The sequence below is a fragment of the Engraulis encrasicolus genome, unplaced genomic scaffold (assembly GCF_034702125.1).
Source record: "Engraulis encrasicolus isolate BLACKSEA-1 unplaced genomic scaffold, IST_EnEncr_1.0 scaffold_141_np1212, whole genome shotgun sequence".
In the NCBI taxonomy this organism is placed as follows: Eukaryota; Metazoa; Chordata; class Actinopteri; order Clupeiformes; family Engraulidae; genus Engraulis; species Engraulis encrasicolus.
Window position 1 is genome coordinate 1 of NW_026944922.1, and position 19955 is coordinate 19955.

Sequence of the window (19955 nt, forward strand, 5' to 3'; positions counted from 1 at the left end):
GGTAACAGCCAATGTTTTAGAAAACATTTGCAGACCCACCTCAGCATGCTGTACCTGTACCACAATCATTTAGTGGCATGAAGTGAAAGCTTGACGTGTTTCCAAATAACTTTAAGTTCATAGTGCATATAGGTTTCACTTTCTTGTGCGAGTGACAAAAACATTCAAGTAGGCCTACTTCATGATATTCTAATTGAGGGAACTCTACCTGTCCAGTATTTAAAAGGCTACTGTGTCAAATGGTAGTCAGATTAGATATTGCAACTATACTGTGCTGCCTATTGCCAAACTTGAAGTTTCCATGAATATTTACAAAGTAATAAACTAAGGTGCTGTTTCCACATAGTTGAATATTTTTATATGTGGATTTTTTTTTTCTCATGTTTGCATTGGTTTTGCATTGGTTTTGCCCTTCCGTTTCCACGTAGAAGATATTTGAAATCCAGGTATAAAAAGTAGGACAAAAAAAACGCATTTGTTACAATGTAGGATTTATTTTACTTACACGTAAACAGGAGAAAAAAATACCCAGCTAAAAAAATATCCTGCTACGTGGAAACGGCACCTAATAGTTATTAGTATGACCAAAGTACAGTAAGTTTCCCTCTTTCCATAAAAGTGCAGTTTTCACAGCCATAATGAATATATTGGAATTTGATTGTGGTGGTATGTATTCATGAAAAAGGTAACATTTGTGAATGAGCAGAATTAATTGTGGAAATAAACAACTAAAAATGTTACACAGTGCACCTTTAAATGTTTAGTGGAACATTTTCTAAATTCATTTCAAGTTCCTGCATATTTTGTAGAATTCAGCATTTAGTGCAAGCTTTGCCTCCTGCATTATTATTTTTAATAAACCTGCGAACCTACTTGCCAAACTAAATTGTACTATCGTCATGTTATATTAATATACTAAAATAATCATCCAGCAAATGTACATGAAATGGTTTTGATGTCGATATTCATAATGTCTTTGGTGGCCCCAGTAGATGTTGGTTTAGAGAGAAGTCCAGTATTCAGATGAATCTTAAAAAGGATGTTTTGCAGACAATTTGCAGCCCCAATAGTTATCTATCGCATGGCTTGGCAAATGGTAATTTACTACAGGAAGGTAAATTAGATTAAATCTCAAATTTCATGTCAATACTCTCATTATCACTTCAGACCTAGTTTCTAACGCAGTATGATATATAATAACAGAGAGAAGAGAGTATTCTTAGAATCGCTGGTAATAATAAACAAGATTAGACAATAAACCTTTGTTGTCTCTCTATTCTGTTAGAATTGCAATGATATTAGTTGGCTATAGGGACAAGTAGAGTTTGAGAGGAGCTCAGTATGAACATGTTTGTCATCTTTCCAGATTGTCAGACTGCAGCATAAAAGGAAAGGGATATGCTGCTCTGGCCACAGCTCTCAAATCAAACCCTTCACACCTGAAGGAGCTGGACCTGAGAGGAAATGACACTCGACATGCTGAACTGAAGCTCCTCACTGATATACTGCAGGATCCTGCCTGTAAACTCAAGAGTCTGAGGCAAGAAAGAGCATTTCACACTTAATGTACTAAATAATGGTTCCTGAATAGCAGTGATGCCATTGGTGAAGTCTCAGTTAATCTTTATCTTTTGTTAGCCATTGTCACTTAACTAGTTCTCATATTTCTCATCCAATTATTTAAAAATGTCTAATAATGCTGTGTGTGTGTTGTGAATATTTTGCCCCTAGTACAGCATGTGAAGCATGTAGCTTTCAGATGGGTCCACCGACAGGCTGTTCAGCTCAACTGCATCATAGCAACATTGCCATGAGTTTTATGTAACTGATCAGCTCATAACATTTTTTTGACAGGAAAAGTGACAACAAAGTCTCTGTGCAAAGGGATTAAGCACAGTCTAAATCATTGACAGGATGTTTAAGAACATGTTAACTTGGAAAAGTCTAGAGTTATTATACATTTCTACTAAATCAGTTATAAAAGAAAACAGGAGATGCATGCTGTAGAAGAGAGAATGTATGAAAGAATTAATGTATTTAATGTTAGGGATACGCCACAACAACTTCTCAACTGTGTTGACATGGCAATAAACTTCTTGAATCTTGACTCTTTCTCAGGTTCTAATGCTATATTCATGTAATAGTGCATGAACAACTTACTACATAAATATAGTGATATACCATAGCCTTTGAAACCAAATTTGTAATTCAAACTATGCCTAAATTATGTAAGGGTTAACGTTCGGCGAGAAGGTCGCTACCGTGGAATAGCAGCACGACAGAGAGAATCTTTAGACCCCGACGCGGAGCGGACAGCGGTCTGTTATAGACCGACCCGTCCGTTATCGAAAAATAACAGACGTGCGAACGTTGGGGAGCCCCATTGAAATTAATGGAGCATTCGACCGATGACGTCACACCATATAATAAAGAGACATAATTTGCTGATAATCAATGACTGTAACCTAGGCCTATATCACGTAAATGTTAATTATAAAACATAAAACATTGGGTATTCCTGTATACTTCCCCTGCTAGGGTGTTGGGCAGTGATACAGCAGATGAAGCCCTGGTGTATCTGACTGCAGTTCTGGGTGGAAACCCCTTACTGCTGACAGAGCTGGACCTGAGAGGGAAGATACCAGGAGACTCAGGAGTGAAGCAGTTCTGTGCTCTACTGGAGGATTCACAATACAGAGTGGAAAAACTGAGGTAAGTGGGTTTTGTGTTTGTTCTACACTGAAATACAATACAAACATCACATGTGAAATATTGGTCCCACATGACATGTGTCACAACAATTAATAATGCCTAACCTGCTTGGCTTAGTTGGGCATTTCTGGTTTAGAAAAGTTGAGTTAGTCTTAGGCAGTGCACATATACTGTATGCTCAGTAATTCAGTTATACCATCCAGTAGATGTAACACTGCCTTAACAGTAATTTCACAGTTTTAGCAGGGGGACAGCAATACTAATTTATCATTAATACATTTTATTATATGGTTGTGACCAGGGTTCACGTTAGCCGGCTGTGGCCGGACATTGGCCGTTTGCATGCATGAATGACCGGCAAAATAAAATGTGGCCGGACAAAATGTCCGACAAAAATGACTGCAATTAGTCAGTAAATAATATTAGCTAATTTTAAATAGGCCTACTTAAAGTTACAAATCACCAGTAGGCCTAATATGAAACTGAACAAAGCTGAAAATATTTGTGAATAGCCCATGTAAATGAACTTGTCATAAGCAGCACGCAATATTGCTTGCGCTCTCGTCCCCACCGTCGTTGTCCTCAATCACGTTATGCTTCTAATCACTTGACTCACGCTGGTTGCTGTGCTGTCACGATTCTGTTTTTTTGTAGGCTATTTTTACCAATATATCAGTGAACACAACAAAGGGCATTGAATTTACAAAACCATATCATGCCCAGTTGCGAAGTCAAGCCTAACGGTTTGGGACTCAATGGCATGCGCAGCATCGCAGCATCGAATCACTCACTTTTACCTCTGCTGAAAATTGGTGGTGGATCTCAAAGTAGGCTACAGAGGGTCAAGATAAACATTCCAGAGAAAGATGGACTCGCGAGAAGTCCCAGTAAAAGTGCATGCAGGGCTTTATAACTGTTTTCATCACCGGCCAAAACGTGTAGCCCATAGAGCATCCTACGGAACGTGCCAATTCCGTTACTTTCGAGAGCGCAGGAACACAGCGCAATACAGTTCAAATGTCAGTAGCGTCGATACCATTACTGCACTATTACAGTCATCACCTCGTTACCCAATTTGAGTAGGGAAATCCTCTTAGGGTTTGCTGATAGAATGCACTGTTTGAGTTGATAATTTAGGGATCTGCGCACAGCACGTTGGCTGGCTGTTTTTTCTCTCTCTTTCAGTTCGAGCTCTCGAGTGTGAAAGAAAGCGCGCGTTTACTCCCCGGCCCGTGCGCACAAGCAGGGCTCTAAATCAACACCAGCCAACTGGCCAAATGTTAGTGCAATTTAAGTTTTGCTGGCAGAAAATACCACTTTACTACACTTTGACCCATTAGGGAGTGTGTGTTTGGCCATATGACGGAAGGTCCGTTAGATATTTCAAATGTCCGGTATTCTGCAATACAGCCGGCCACTTGTCCGGCCGGTAAGAATTCTAGCGTGAACACTGGTTGTGACGTCATCTGTCGAATGCTCCATTCATTTCAACGGGGCTCCCCAACGTTCGGACGTCTGTTATTTTTCGATAACGGACGGGTTGGTCTATAACAGACCGCTGTCAATGGCAACAAGACTTTTTACTGCTAAAGCGACTTTTCAACAAGACTCTAATCAGCTGCTGTGATAGACAGCACCCGTTGTCCTGGCTACCGCTGTCAATGGCAACAAGACGTTCACTGCTAAAGCCACTGGCTTGTATACAAGTCAGTGGCTAAAGCGAATGTTTCATATCACTCCGCAGGGGGTCCGGTCTTTTGTCACTCTAATCAGCTGCTGTGATAGACAACACCTGTTGTCCTGGCTAGCCTACCTAGCTGTTGCCTAGCGGTGTTCCACAACGGCAATGTTTTGTTTTGCGCAGCAACAATCTTAACATTAAATATGTCTAAAGAAATGTCCCCGCATGTGTCAATCATTTAAGTATATCCATATAATAAGCGGGTTAACTTTCGGCGAGTCGGTCGCTTTGTGGAATAGCAGCACTTCAGAGAGAACAAGACCCCTCCGCTCCGCGTCGGGGTCTAAAGATTCTCTCTGTCGTGCTGCTATTCCACGGTAGCGACCTTCTCGCCGAACGTTAACCCTTACATAATCATTAGCACCTCCCGTTCAAACACTATAGAAAAATCCCTTTGGAAACCACTGGTATTTTTATAGTCAAACACACTACAGTTTTGTGTGTGTGTGTGTGTGTGTGTGTGTGTGCGTGTGCGTGTGCGTGTGTGTGTGTGTGTGTGTATCTGTGTATCTGTGTTTGAGTGTAATGAACATGTAGTGTGTGTTACTCCCCCCCCCCCCCCTCTCTCTCTCTCTCTCTCTCTCTCTCTCTCTCTCTCTCTCTCTCTCTCTCTCTCTCTCTCTCTCCAGGCTTGGTAACTGCAGTATAACGGGAGAGGGCTGTGCTGCTCTGATTTCTACACTGACATCAAACCCATCACACCTGAAAGAGCTACATTTGAATGATAATGTAATTGGAGACTCTGGTTTGAAGCAGATCTGTACTCTACTCAGGAATCCAGATTGTAAACTACAAAGACTGGGGTAAATAAAGAGACGAAGAGTGATACAAGTACTATAGACAAGTACTGTGTGCTCAGCCAAAGCTGTTTTTGCTTGTAGATTAATAAGCATTTAGTCTTATTGACTTTATTGGGTTAAGATATGTGTTAAAGCTGTAGGAAACACTGTTAGATATTAATGCAAAGTTAGTCTAACACATTTTCTGCACATATTCATTGTAATATATCTCTGGCTGGATGTTTCTTGATAGTAATAAACTAGGAGACAATGGGTCTAAGTGTATCTCTGATCTTTTCAGAAATCCTGACTGTTCTACAGCCTCTGGACTAAGGGTAGAACAACTAATGCAATAGTAAACGGAAACTTTGTGTGATGAACATTTGTGCTTCTCTGTGTTACTCAGTGTCCTTGTGTCGCTCTGTCTGTCTGTCTGTCTGTCTGTCTGTCTGTCTGTCTGTCTGTCTGTCTGTCTGTCTGTCTGTCTGTCTGTCTGTCTGTCTGTCTGTCTGTCTGTCTCTCTCTCTCTCTCTCTCTCTCTCTAGGCTTAAGAGCTGCAGTATAACAGAAGCGGGCAGTACTGCTCTTGCTTCAGCTCTATCCTCAAACCCCTCATCACACCTGATAGAACTGGATCTGGATAATAATAAACTAGGAGACTCTGGTGTGAAGCAGATCTCTACTCTACTCAGGAATCCATGCTGTATACTACGTACACTGGGATAAGATATGGGTTAAAGTTGGAGGGGGCACTGTTAAATGTAAAGTTAATGTTAAGTTAGTCTACCAAGTTTTCAACATATTAACTTTAATATACCTATGGCTAGATCTAGGTAGTAATAAACCAGGGGACAAGGGGGCTTGCCAGATATTGCCAGAAACCCAAGCTGTTCTACAGCCACTAGAGCAGACGTGGGCAAACTCAGGCCCGGGGGCCACATGCGGCCCGCTCAGCCATTTCATGCGGCCCTCAGAGCCTTTCCAAGAAAAAAAATGCAGATTCATATGGTCACTAATTCTTAAATTGGCTACCTAAAACCAGGGTCTTGGAAACCTAAGATTACTAAATTCTACTTCTAGATACAATTAGCAGGAATGGCATAAACTGACAATGGTATATTATGTTGGCGTACACCATTTCTTATTATTGGCACGGGCAAGTTGCCTATGAGATCCAGCCCCCTTGGTCAACTCTCTAAACCCAATGCGGCCCTTGGGCCAAAATAATTGCCCACCCCTGCACTAGAGTAAGGGTAGAACAACTAATGACATAGTAAACGGAAACTGTGTGTGATGAACATGTGTGCTTGTCTGTGTGTGATGAACATGTGTGCTTCTCTGTGTTACTCACTGTCCTTCTCTCTCTCTCTCTCTCTCTCTCTCTCTCTCTCTCTCTCTCTCTCTCTCTCTCTCTCTCTCTCTCTCTCTCTCTCTCTCTCTCTCTCTCTAGACTTAAGAGCTGCAGTTTAACAGAAGAGGGCTGTGCTGCTCTGACCTCAGCTCTGACATCAAACCCCTCACGTCTGGTACAGATGGATCTGGATAATAATAAACTAGGAGACTCTGGTGTGAAGCAGATCTCTAATCTCCTCAAGAATCCAGACTGTAAACTACAGACACTAGGGTAAGTGTGTAATAATGATACTTCCATTGTAGGCTACTGCAGGTTTCAAATTATGGTCCATCCCCTTCAGCCCTGCTTCCTGACATTAGGCATAAGCAACATAATAATGAGTAACATCAGGTAATATACCTTTTCATCTCCCCAGCTTGTCAGGCTGTGGTGTAACAGAAGACGGATATGCTGCTCTGGCCTCAGCTCTCAAATCAAACCCTTCACACCTGGAGGAGCTGGACCTGAGAGGAAACGACCCTGGAGACTCTGGAGTGGAGCTTCTTACGTCAGCAGTGACCAATCAGAAGTGCAAACTCAGGTGAGAGAGTGGAGTTGGTTTAAAAGTCAGTGTGATAAGAGTATGTTTTCCAGTGTACCGCATAAGAAAAATAAAACAATGTATGATGGATTGAGGGATAGGTCAATGTTTTGGGCATTTTAAACATTTCACAAAGGGATAGAATGAAAGAGAAATAAAAGAGAACCCCCATGGGTTCAGGCCAGTCTTTTTGGCAAATAAAACACATATGCGAGTACATCTATGGCCTTAATACACCAAACCCCCAAAAAATTGATACAAAAGGTTTTTCAACTGATTTCAATACATCCAGGTGTCCTTACTAACATACTGAAAATCTAGAAAAGTCTAACGTCAGGAAAGGGGTCATTTTCAAGATCAAAGTTTTTCAAAATAAAGGTTATTACATGATAATTACATTATTAGCTAACTTCAAAAGACCTATTTATTTTATATTGGAAAGCCAGAAATGTTGTATTTGTGATAATGAAATGAAATATTTTTGTCAACAATATTTCAAAATTGCCAGAGGCTAAATTCCTTATATTGTTCAACTTCACTTTGTCATGCTATTTGTGTTGGACATTTTAAACATTTCACAGAGGGATACAATACAACCATGAGAATCCCCATGGGTTCAGGTCAGTCTTATGGCAAATAAAATACAGTGCATTGCACACAATCAAATAATGCCTGGCTTTAAACTGGGGGAAACAAGCAAACTGCATGGTGCGGCTGCCTTTCCTGTAGCATTTATAAATAGGCTACAAAGTCCACTTAAAATCCCTTAAGTTGACAGGAATGGACGTTTGTGGCTGCCTCCTCTGGGGGGCTTGTTCAATTTCTCGATGCCTATGTATTGTGACTGACTTTTTTCCCAAACAGGGTTGTGCTCATCAGTTAATGCACGCCATACCTCCAGTGGCACGCTGTAGTAGTCATTGAAAAGTTAACTATCATAGTACTACAATACCATGACCGTGCACAGGGCTTTTAGTAATGCACCATGAACTTGGTCATTGTCATTTTGTTAACAGCAAATGAATAACACTGTGTTTTAATAGGTTAATGCATGGTCTCCAATTATTTTTCTCCAAGGGCCCAATTACGATGAGGCTGCGGGCAAAACCAACGCCCGAACCCAATGAGAAACAAGTTATTTGCCTGGACAGAGAAAAGATTTTCGCTTTTCCATTTCACTTCCCAATGTCTGTTATGAGACTGTTAGCATATAAGATCTAATCTAAGATCTCTGTGAATGCTTTGGGGAGATATGACACACTGAAGTTTTAGTGATTGAAAATCACATACATTTATGCTTTCATTTGTTCTGACCTCATGGCAGGCCAAATGCTTGCCATGCCCGGGCCGGATTTGTCCCGCGGGCCTTTGTTTGGAGACCAAGGCGTTAATGAGATGTGTGGGGTAATAACTGTCTCCACGGAACAGGGTGTTTCTGTCAGCAGAGCAACGAGTCGCAATTGAATTTGTTTTTAGTTTTCTGACGTTCATAACAAAACACGGACAAAATCTCCAAATTTGGAATGGCTGAATCATTATGGTCAAGTAAAAAATAGTAAGTAGTAAGTAGTAAGTAAAACAACTTGTGTGTTTTGTTAAATGATCGTCGTGGTATGCTTTTTAAGTTTCCCTATGGCAGCAAATGCGTTGATGGCTGACTTCCTGCCACCGCCGGATGGTGCTTATTTGTTTCGTCAGTTTTAGCATGATCTCTCTGCAACACGGTGTAAAAATATGAACTCTTCCTTGATTAATTGCACAAAGCAAGTGTTCAAATTAAAGGATGTAGAGTTATATTTCGGAAATTTGTACACAAACCCTTTGCATTTTGACGATATCTCAGCGTCGGTCAGGGAAACCGCTTCTACCCCATTTTTCTATTTTTCGCCGAGCTGTGGTCAACTTGTTGTCGACCGCTGCTCTCTTGTGGCGGTTTCCGTGTACTGCAGGACGTTTGGAAATGACACGCAGGATGTTTTTGAGATCGATTTTTTTGTGTCTGCGGGGAGAGGGCTTTGAATTTGATTAATCAAATGTGATGCGTCCGGTGCGATAGGCTTAACTGCCTGACAGCTTTAGCTCTTTCAAACACTCGCCAATCTCACCCTCCCAACGTCTAAAAATTCCAAATTAAATATCTGATGAATGAGCTGCATGCAATAGAAACACATCGCAAGGGTGAAAAAAATCATAATAATAAAACGTCTTCATTTTCAAAACATCCACTCCATCATGATACAGTGGTGATGCAAGGTAAATTTGAATAAACTTGGAGATGAGACCTTAGGTGTCCTGCAAGGGCCTATTACATACATGTACAAACCCCAACTCCATAGAAGTTGGGACACAAGGTAAATTGTGAATAATAACAAAATACTGCCATTTTCAAAACGTCTGATTCTTACAATAGATGGAAAACGGCACAAAGAAACATATCAGCCATCGAAACTGACCAAAATTATTGTTTTTGGGGATATTCATGAATATTTAAAAACAACACGTCTCAAAAGAGTTGGGACGGGGACAATAAAAAGCAGCAAATGTCGAGGAAGACTAAAAGCAAAACAGAAGACAACACTTAACAGTTCAATACATTAACCGATGAGATGATTTTATATAAAAAACAGTGTTAATTCCTATCTTGGACATGATTTCAACAGCTTAAATACAGTGCTGAATGGTATAAATGGGTTTTAAACAGCATGAAAAGCCACTCATGCATTATATATTGAAGGGAGATCTTCGATTACTGCCACATAGTAAGGTCAAATTGCATTCTCTACTATGTTTTAACAGTTTGGCTCCATCATAAGGACCAGCAGGTGATAAAATGGTGGGCTTTTGGTCAAGACCTGTCACACTGTAAGCACTACAGAAAGGAAAACATTGCAAAACATGACAAGGAATACACTCACCATTTAACTCTACAGATGAGTGAGAACATCTTAACCAATGCACTACTGCACCCGCATGCCATCATGGAGGCTGACTTTTGAAGTTAACACTAACACAAGTTGGATGGTCCATTTTCACTGTAGCACAGGATGTGCAATGCTCTATTATTGTCAAAAGAATTGGCTTCTACAACTTCTGCTGACTTCTGTAAGCAAAGGACAGTTTCCCATGTCTTCTGGGTCTATTTCAAGTGAGCTCAGGTGCATAGGAGAATGTTACACCCCTGTATCATGTGCACGCATGAAGCATTCTTAATATGGTCAATTTTCAATAGCTCTAATTCCTGGAGTGCTAGAGTGAGACTACAGCCAATATATATTTCATGATGTCATGAACCTATACAATGATTTTAATGACAAAAATATGTCTTATATACACTAAATCATGGAAAATAAAAGGGAATTCAAAATGTATGTAATAACTATGGTAATTATTCCCTTTGCATCTTTAATTCTGAGTGACTCAGAATCTCTGTGATGATCTTATACCTGGAACTTATATTGTCCGTCAGTACAATTCATTTTGAAATGTTCTTCTTTGTTGTTTTATCTTATTTGGATGTTTACTAAATTTCACTGATCTCCGTCCCAACTTATTTGAGACGTGTTGCATTTATCAAATTAGAAATGAGTACATATGTCCCCCAAAACAATATTTTTTCTCGGTTTTAACACTTAATATGTTGTCTTTTCACTATTCTCCATCTAATGAATAGATTGAATGTTTTGAAAATGATAGCATTTTGATTTTATTCACAGTTTACCAAGCGTCCCAACTACACCGGAGTTGGGGTTTGTATATTGCATGTCATACCCACAGTACTGTGGGAGATTGAAATCGACTTGTAAACATATACTGTAGGGGTAGAGCGGTAGTGTTGGATAATCGGCATCACATCTGCATGTGCTGATACACTCTGCACATCTCTGTTGATATTCAGAATGTCTCTCCACAATACTCTGCATGTGTCAGGGTCATTAGTAGCCCTATGAAAATAGTTTGTGCCATCATTTACTGTTGACCTACAGCTGGAAAACACAATACTCTGCATGTGTCAGGGTCATTAGTAGCCCTATGAAAATAGTTTGTGTCATTGTAATTGTGTTACACTGCTCTTTTGGATGAGGGCGTGTAAATATTACATCATCTGTGCACAACTTATAGAAGAACACAGGTGTGGATATGTTGGAAGCAGGAAAAAACATGAACACATACAGAGACACACTCACGGTCACATAGACTACAACAATACATACAGACACAGATGGAGAGGGGGAACATTAGTTGTTAGAAGGGCTAATGTTGTACAATACATTGGCATTGAGGATAGATTAGGTAGGCATTACAGTTATGTTGTATTATGTCAGGTTGACCTATTCCATCTGTAGAATGTTTAGCAGTAACGACAGCAACTGTGTAATCTTGGAACTGAAAGACTTCAAAACTCACAACAGACAATAAGTAAATAAACAACGTTATTTGTCACACAAATGATGATCAGTCGTGAATCTCTACTTAAATTTGGCTCCTACATAAATACTGTGTTGCTATCTCTCCTCCTTGTGTAGGTTGTTGTCTGATGAAGCAGAGAGAGCCTGTGAGTACCTGACTTCAGTTCTGGGTGGAAACCCCTTACTCCTGACAGAACTGGACCTGAGTTGGAAGACACTAGGAGACTCAGGAGTGAAACAGCTCTGTCCTCTACTGAAGGATTCACACTGCAGAATCAAGACACTTGGGTTAGTCATTTAATGTGTTTTTTTTTGTTTATTTATGAAGTAGTTACGAGCAGTAAAGTATGGTTGTTATGTTAGCACAGTTGTGACTTGTTATTATATGGTTTTAAATTGTGTTATTGACTAGTTTGCATGTAAGATTGCAATAAGCATGTATTTGTCATGGTAACTGGCCTTGGTGTACAGCATGTATTTGGCATGGTATCTGGCCTTGGTGTACAGCATGTGTTTGGCATGGTATCTGGCCTTGGTGTACATTGTACAGTAAAGCATGTATTTGGCATGGTAGTTGGCCTTGGTGAACAGCATGTATTTGACATGGTAGTTGGCCTTGGTGAACAGCATGTATTTGGCATGGTATCAGGCCTTGGTGTACAGCATGTATTTGGCATGGTATCTGGCCTTGGTGTACAATACAGCATGTGTTTGGCATGGTATCTGGCCTTGGTGTACAGCATGTATTTGGCATGGTATCTGGCCTTGGTGTACAATACAGCATGTGTTTGGCATGGTATCTGGCCTTGGTGTACAGTATGTATTGGGCATGGTAGCTGGCCTTGGTGTACAGCATGTATTTGGCATGGTATCTGGCCTTGGTGTACAGCATGTATTTGGCATGGTATCTGGCCTTGGTGTACAGCATGTATTTGGCATTGTAGCTGGCCTTGGTGTACAGCATGTATTGGGCATGGTATCTGGCCTTGGTGTACAGCAGGGGTGGGCAACTTTCATGATAAGGAGGGCCACATTTTTTTCATTGTGAACATTGGAGGGCCAGATGACTGCGGATCTGACTGCAGCTTGCAGATTCAAGGTGCAGTTGGTTTCTCAGTGGCCGCCGAAAAAGTTTGGAAGCAATGAGTGTTCTCTGTCAGCCAACAGTGTAATTTTAACAGATTGACTCAGTAGTGGTTTAAAAAAAGTTTGTTCATTATAATTTATAAGTATGGTTTATCTATGGGCCGCACTTAGTAAGGAGGCGGGCCGCATGTGGCCCCCGGGCCTCCAGTTGCCCATCCCTGGTGTACAGCATGTATTTGGCATGGTAGCTGGCCTTGGTGTACAGCATGTATTGGGCATGGTAGTTGGCCTTGGTGTACAGCATGTATTGGGCATGGTAGCTGGCCTTGGTGTACAGCAGTGGTTCCCAAACTGGGGTCCGGGACCCCAGGGGTGGTCACGGTATTGCAAGGGGGTCGCGAAGAGAAGAGACTGACGGGCAGCGGACAAACTTTCAGGACTCTGAGCGGTGCCCTGACGGGCAGCGGACAGACCCCCTAACCGCAACCCAACCCTCCCACCCACTATCACAACCCCCAACGCCCTACCCCTTCCCCCCTGGTTCATGCGATGTCTTGTCTTCAATGCTTATGCTAAATAGGAGGTTTATTGGTACTGTGTCTGATGTTGTAAATTTTACAATGTGGAGCCATAGAATCCTTTTTTCTCCTCATTCCTATCCTATTGTGTACCATTCTGAGCTACTGGTGGTGGAGGTGTGTTTAAATGGCGGCGCTCGTATGAGCAGCGACCTGAGAGTACTTGTACAGTGTAATTCTTAAACGCAATTTCGTTGTCAAAACTCGCTTTGGTCAATGACAAATAAAAGCTCTCTCTTGATTCTCTTGAGACTGTAAGTCTAATTATGCGTATATGTTTTTATGCAATATACCGAAGCCATTCCATAAATTGGTTAATGACCATATTAATTTGGCAGAAATAACTTTGGGCCCCAGCAGAAAAATGTTAGATTAGATTATATTACATTTCATTACATTAAATTAGATTAGATTGCCTTTATTGTTTACATAAAACCTCAAGTGTATGCTTTTACATAATATACCATAACCATTCCATAAATTGGTTAGTATCCGTACTAATTTGGGACAAAACATGTTTGGAATGTTTGGAAATGTAATGGTGGTGGGATGCAGAAATAATGTTGGGCCCCAGCAGAAAATGTCTGTGAACCACCTGGTGTGCAGTAATGGCCTACATAATGTATCAGCAGACTTCAGAACGGATCAGAGCACCATCTGGGTCATATGCACTTCAGTCTGACAGGCAGCTGACAGCTTTGGCAGAGTCTGGGATAAAGTCATCCAAAATGCCCCCTTCCCTCACCCAATACATACAGTGTAATGAGGACCCAGTTCTGGGCCCCCTATGTTCCCTGGCTCCTATGTTCCCGTACTGACAGGTTTGGGTTAGGGATGGGTTTTGGTCTATGCAGATTAACTTTCTATGGTGACCAGGGGAACAGCTTGTTAGTACACTCCCCGGAGAAGCAGACGAGGTAAAGGGGGATTCATACTAGTCGTGAGTGGTGCTAGTCTCCTTCATACTTCACTCACGACGATGGCGCGCGCCGTCACGTGACCTAAAATTTCGACACGCCCCCCGTCGTAAGCTCAAAATTCGGCGCGTGTCGCCACGTCGTGCACACGAGGATTTTTCTAACTTGTCGTGCGCCACCAGCAACCACGCAGATAGGCAGACAAAGCAGGAGTTGCGAAGAGAGGCTACAACTACTGTAGGCTACTACAGAATGGATCCTGCATCATTTTGAGGATAATAAAATGTCAGAGAGTTATTTTATCTTCTCTCTTAAATGTTGTTCAGTGAAACAATTGTTTACTTTGTTCAGAAGCACGTTGTGTTCGGCGATCTATTTATAAATTCTGCCGCCAGAACAATGCTCTCACATGGTCTTGGAATTATCTGGCAATGTAGGCTACAACAAAAAATATATGTTTCAATGTGGTAAGTCACAAGTCAGACGTTCAGTAGCCCTACAGCAGCCGTGTTTGGCTTTCTATTTTATACATCAGTAGAACTCACGCTGCGAGTTGCGAAAAATACTGCCGTTTCTCTCATGAACAGCAGAGGGCACTTCCGACAATGCGAGCAAGGCGCTTTTGAAGTATGAATAGTCTGTCGCAAGTGATGACGTCATTAATGGTTCTCGCGCCACTCGCGACAAAGTGCGCACGTGAAGTATGCAGAGCCCTTAAGAGGAAAGCTGCCCATCACCCACACAGGAAGATGAAACTGATGTAGTATTCATGTACAGATGGATGAGAGTCTGCACTGGTACAGATGGATGAGTGTCTATATTGGCTGGTTATTACAGATGGATGAGAGTCTATATTGGCTGGTTATTACAGATGGATGAGAGTCCATATTGGCTGGTTATTACAGATGGATGAGAGTCTATATTGGCTGGTATTATAAGGTACTGATGGATGAGAGTCTATATTGGCTGGTTATTACAGATGAGAGTCTATATTGGCTGGTTATTACAGATGGATGAGAGTCTATATTGGCTGGTTATTACAGATGGATGAGAGTCTATATTGGCTGGTTATTACAGATGGATGAGAGTCTATATTAGCTGGTTATTACAGATGGATGAGAGTCTATATTGGCTGGTTATTACAGATGGATGAGAGTCTATATTGGCTGTTTGTTGTGGATCACTGTAGTGTGTCCAGCAAGGCTTAACACTAACACACGCCAGGTAGCCAAATGCGGGTGAAAGTCGGCGTTGGCTAGTAGATACCGAAGGTTCACTAGCCATTCTGGCGGGTCCGTTACTATTCTGAATGATGAGGCACCGCATTTTGTAGTTTTTTTCTTCGGACCGTCTTTGCTACAAAAGCAATACAATGCGATTTCGCGAGCCTACAATACCCATGAAGCACCTGTGTCACGTGTCACCTGTGTCTCACGCAAGCCAGGAACCTGACAGAGCTAGTCTTGCGAAGAGGAGTGACAGCGAGCTACCGGGACATCAGCGGCGTTTGGAAATGTCACTGGAAACTTCACGTGAAAATAAAGTAGCGAAGTTCATCTCAACTGACCAGTTTTGCGATCTGTCATTAGTACAACACTTAGTAGTAGTGGACATTAAAATGACCAAAGCGAGAGGAAAACACGCCAGTCTGTCTTACTCTTGTGAAAGTCTCAAGACTGATTAGCGCAGTGATAAGACAAGGACACATGCGGCATTAATAATGTTTGGTTTAAATTATTTTCTGATTTGCCTGTAGGCCTATGTCTTCATACCTTATTCCTCCATGTTTCTTGTGCTGTTGTTCCCGACTGCCAAACCGTTCTTAAAAACGTGCAGTAGTAGCCTTCCAGACACAAAAGCATCCCATTGCATTTCCCTTCCCGTTTATTTTAAACAACTCACTATTAAACGGAATGAAAGGAAGTCGTAGCCCCTTCTGTAGGCTAGTTACCGCATCTGTGTGCTTTCTAGTGGATACTTTTATGAGCAAATATTCTAGAAGAGGTGTTATTCCACATCCGTGACCGAGGACAGGCGAACTTGGCAATGACTTTGCGCTCTACTTTGCGCATCAATTTGGATGACGACCTCCACAGATAGGCCTATATGATATGAAGAAGTCCCTCCAGATTAAAGACGAAAATATTTTGCTCTCGTGTAGCTTACATTTGTGCCCTTCCACAACACTGTGCTTGGTGTTTCTGCATGGTAAATATATAGGCAATGCCATTCCTCAGATCAGTAAATCTGTTCTTTGCATAGCATGCATGCATGGCCCTATAGCATATTATATTATACTGTATTATATTATATTATATTATATTATATTATATTATATTATATTATATTATATTATATTATATTATATTATATTGTATTATATTATATTAGCCTACATTACATTATTAGGGCCTACAGCCTATTATATAATTCATTAAAGCTGCTATGATGGTTAAGAAAATTATGGCTGGTGAAAAGGCCCAATGGCTAGTGAGTCAGGAAAACCACTAGCCAAAATGGCTGGTAAGCGAAAAAGTTAGTGTCAAGCACTGGTGTCCAGCTGCATTATTACAATCATTCATCTCATATGGCTTGATGAAAAGTTTAACTATGAAATACATATTGACAATCTTCCTAAAATCTTAGACCAAAACTGAGTTTTTATTTTCACTTTATTTTCCTCCTGCCAGGGGCGCTGCCAGAAATGTTGGGCCCCATGAAAGATTCGAATTTTGGGCCCCCTTAAGGGCCCCTGTCAGTGCTTGGGCCCTTAGAATCTGTACCACTGTAACATGTATTAAATAGATTTAATAGATGTATCCCTAAAATAAAGTGTTACCAAGCCATCTCCTCATTTTTATTGTGAAGGCATTGGTTGGTAAACTTCCAGCATATATCAACTGTCTGGTGTCACGCCAGGCTAGTTCCTATGGCACTAGGTCAGGAGATAAAGTAATCTTAAACACCCCTGCTGTGCACACTGAATTAGGCAAGACCTCTTTTACGTCATATGCCCCACATGCTTGGAATAACCTCCACAGCATTTAAACTTGGAGTCTGTCCCCTCTATTGATACTTTTAAACATATTTTGAAAAAAAACCTTTAGTAGAGGAGTGTCACTGTTTTAAATCTCAGTGTCACTGTTTATAATCTTAGTTTTACTGTTTTTAATCTCAGTTTTACTGTTTTTAATCTCAGTTTTACTGTGTTTGTTTTATGTCATTCTGTGTTAGTTCAGTTGTGTGGTCCCTGTATTTCCTGTCTCCTGTGTGCTTGCTCTTACTGTTTGGTGCTTGTCTGCCTTGCTTGTTAGTCTTGCTCTTACTGTTTGGTGCTTGTCTGCCTTGCTTGTTAGTCTTGCTCTTACTGTTTGGTGCTTGTCTGCCTTGCTTGTTAGTCTTTGTCTAGTGTCTATCTGCTTGCACCCATGTCTGATATGTGTATGACCTGTGCATGTCCTTGCATGTACTCTGTTTGTTTGTCTTAATGCTGTGTGTGTGTGTGTGTGTGTGTGTGTGTGTGTGTGTGTGTGTGTGTGTGTGTGTGTGTGTGTGTGTGTGTGTGTGTGTGTGTGTGTGTGTGTGTGTGTGTGTGTGTGTGTGTGTGTGTGTGTGTGTGTGTGTGTGTGTGTGTGTGTGAGAGAGAGAGAGAGAGAGAGAGAAATGGAGGAGCAATAGTTGAGATAGAGAGCCAGAGGGGGGAGGACTGTGAGAGTAGTGGAGTAATGAAATGGACAATAAAGGGAAATAATGTGTGCGTGCATGGAGGGGGGAGGGGTTTAGGGGGGTTACATTAGACTGTTTCTGTATCGTTTCCATTGTGGATTCACTGTCCACGCTGGAAAACAACTCCAGAGCCCACGTATTGACTCCAGTATGGAAGTGATCCAGTGCTGTGTAAACGCCTGTTCTGCCTCCCCTCCCCCTGTTTGAAGTCACCATTGTCACAAAATATTTTCTAATCATGGAAATATCATTAGCAGACTATAAACAGAAAACGAGAGAGAGACAGGAGAGACAGAAAGCGTGAGAGAGAGAGAGAGAGAGAGAGAGAGAGAGAGAGAGAGAGAGAGCAGACCGGAGCAGCTGCCCCAAAGAGCCCGTGAGAGAGAAGCTGTCAGGCCTTTTTAGCAATGGTGGTTCACCCAGCTGTCGTGGAGTTTTTCTTTCGAAGGGAAAGTAAACTGGAAGAAACGACCGACACCGAGTGGACCTGATGGTCAGCTGTCCTCAGAGTAAGTGCTTTGAAACCATTCTTATAATTTGGGCTCTAAAGTAACTTCTTTTTATCGCCAGCCAAAAGGGAGAGTAGATGTAAACATTCACTCAGTGATGGCGGGTCAAGTGGCTACCCTAATAAATTGGTCTTTACTTTTCTACCAGCCAAACTGAAATTTGAATGGTTGACTGGCCCTGCTTATAATGTCCCTTCCGAAAAACCACTGAGACTATTGTATAGGCCTACTCCGTGATTTCTGTCATGATATGGCACTATTAGAATTCATTCGTATTGGAATTTGATTCGAAGTATTTTGTAAAGATACTACAAAACATTACCAAAACTACCAAATAGGTAATATGAAAGATATTCCTGTGATATTCTTTGTTTTAGGGCTATAGTAAAATATCCCCAAATAAAGTTACTATAGGATTCTTGTTCTGCATGATAATCTCTGAAAACCCCCAATAATGCTATCATATTCCTATATGTTTTTTAACTGATTATACAACACATCTCTGTTTTCTCAGTCAGATGAGGTTGGTTTGCTACCGCATCGTGTTAGAGTTGGGCCTGCAGGGCGAAACCTTGGGCAGAGAACAGCGGAGACCATTACCATCATGTGTGGTCAGGTCTATCAGAGGGCTGTATCCGTCTGAGTCTGATGATTATGTGGGCTTCCAAGAAGTACAAGAGGCTATGAAGGACATGTAGGTTGATAATCAACCACCAGCGCCCAGCACACTTGCAGAAGTGGTGCAACTGTATACAACAGAGTTATCTGTCAACAGACATCTGTAAATAAAGTTATACTGTTATTCGTTACCCTATTGAATGGATTCTGTTTTCATGCAACATGTATGCTCTTTACACTCTCACTCAGAGCACGGTGCTTCCAGGAGACATCCCTGTACACAAGGGGTCTTTCTCAAAACCTAGGACAGTGTCCTTCCAAGTGTATCAGCCTAATTAGTCACGCCCAGTGATTGGATACTTTTTGGTGAACTCTACAGAATATCCAATCACTGGGTGTGACTAATTAGGCTGATACACTTGGAAGGACACTGTCCTAGGTTTTGAGAAAGACCCAAGGTGTGCAAGAGTCACATGAGGGTTTACTACTTAAATGCAGGGTCGGCATTTCCTTTATAACAGGAGGCACAAGCGGAGCACTGCGAAATTAGCTTGACAAGCCGCTGATGTGCATTTGAACATTGGGCCTTCATAACCTACAAATTTGTGGAGTCTGTCAGTGATCTGTCTTGTCAGTGATCTGCAAAGCTAATTTTACAGGACTATGTCCCCTGGTGTAATGGCATGTCTCCAGGAAAACGTGTGGGCTGTAAGATTGGTTTCAATCTAATTGAAGTGTTACATCGATCAATAAATACAATTGTGGCAGTATGTAAAACAGATTGCCCACAATACGACAATAGACTAAAATAATGTACATGCATTTTCTACACTCTGCAATACTTACGACTTTCAGAAATCTTGATGCACCAGAAAACAAACTACCATGTCAATGGCACAAGTGATATTTATTTACAAAAATAAAAAAACAAGTGCAATAATAATACAAT

At 41.3% G+C, this 19955-nt stretch overlaps 1 protein-coding gene and 1 long non-coding RNA gene across 2 annotated transcripts; both read left to right on the forward strand.

Moving 5' to 3' along the window:
* Positions 1 to 231: 231 nt before the first annotated feature.
* LOC134442289 (uncharacterized) lies at positions 232 to 5908 on the forward strand. The gene is made up of 3 exons (XR_010033359.1): positions 232 to 2712; positions 5083 to 5256; positions 5778 to 5908. It is a non-coding gene; the product is annotated as an uncharacterized LOC134442289 (long non-coding RNA).
* A 779-nt stretch (positions 5909 to 6687) lies between these two features.
* On the forward strand, positions 6688 to 19086 carry LOC134442290 (ribonuclease inhibitor-like). Its single transcript, XM_063192528.1, has 4 exons — positions 6688 to 6856; positions 7002 to 7166; positions 11690 to 11860; positions 18903 to 19086. The coding sequence occupies exons 1-4, from the start codon at positions 6765 to 6767 to the stop codon at positions 19084 to 19086; spliced, it is 612 nt and encodes a 203-aa protein (XP_063048598.1). The 5' UTR covers positions 6688 to 6764.
* The last annotated feature ends 869 nt before the right edge of the window (positions 19087 to 19955 follow it).

Coding starts and splice junctions, on each gene's coding strand:
- LOC134442290 (XM_063192528.1), top strand. CDS start 6,765: ATGGATCTGGATAATAATAAACTAGGAGACTCTGGTGTGAAGCAGATC. Junction 7,167..11,689: donor AATCAGAAGTGCAAACTCAG/GTGAGAGAGTGG, acceptor CTCCTTGTGTAG/GTTGTTGTCTGATGAAGCAG. Junction 11,861..18,902: donor TGCAGAATCAAGACACTTGG/GTTAGTCATTTA, acceptor CTGTTTTCTCAG/TCAGATGAGGTTGGTTTGCT.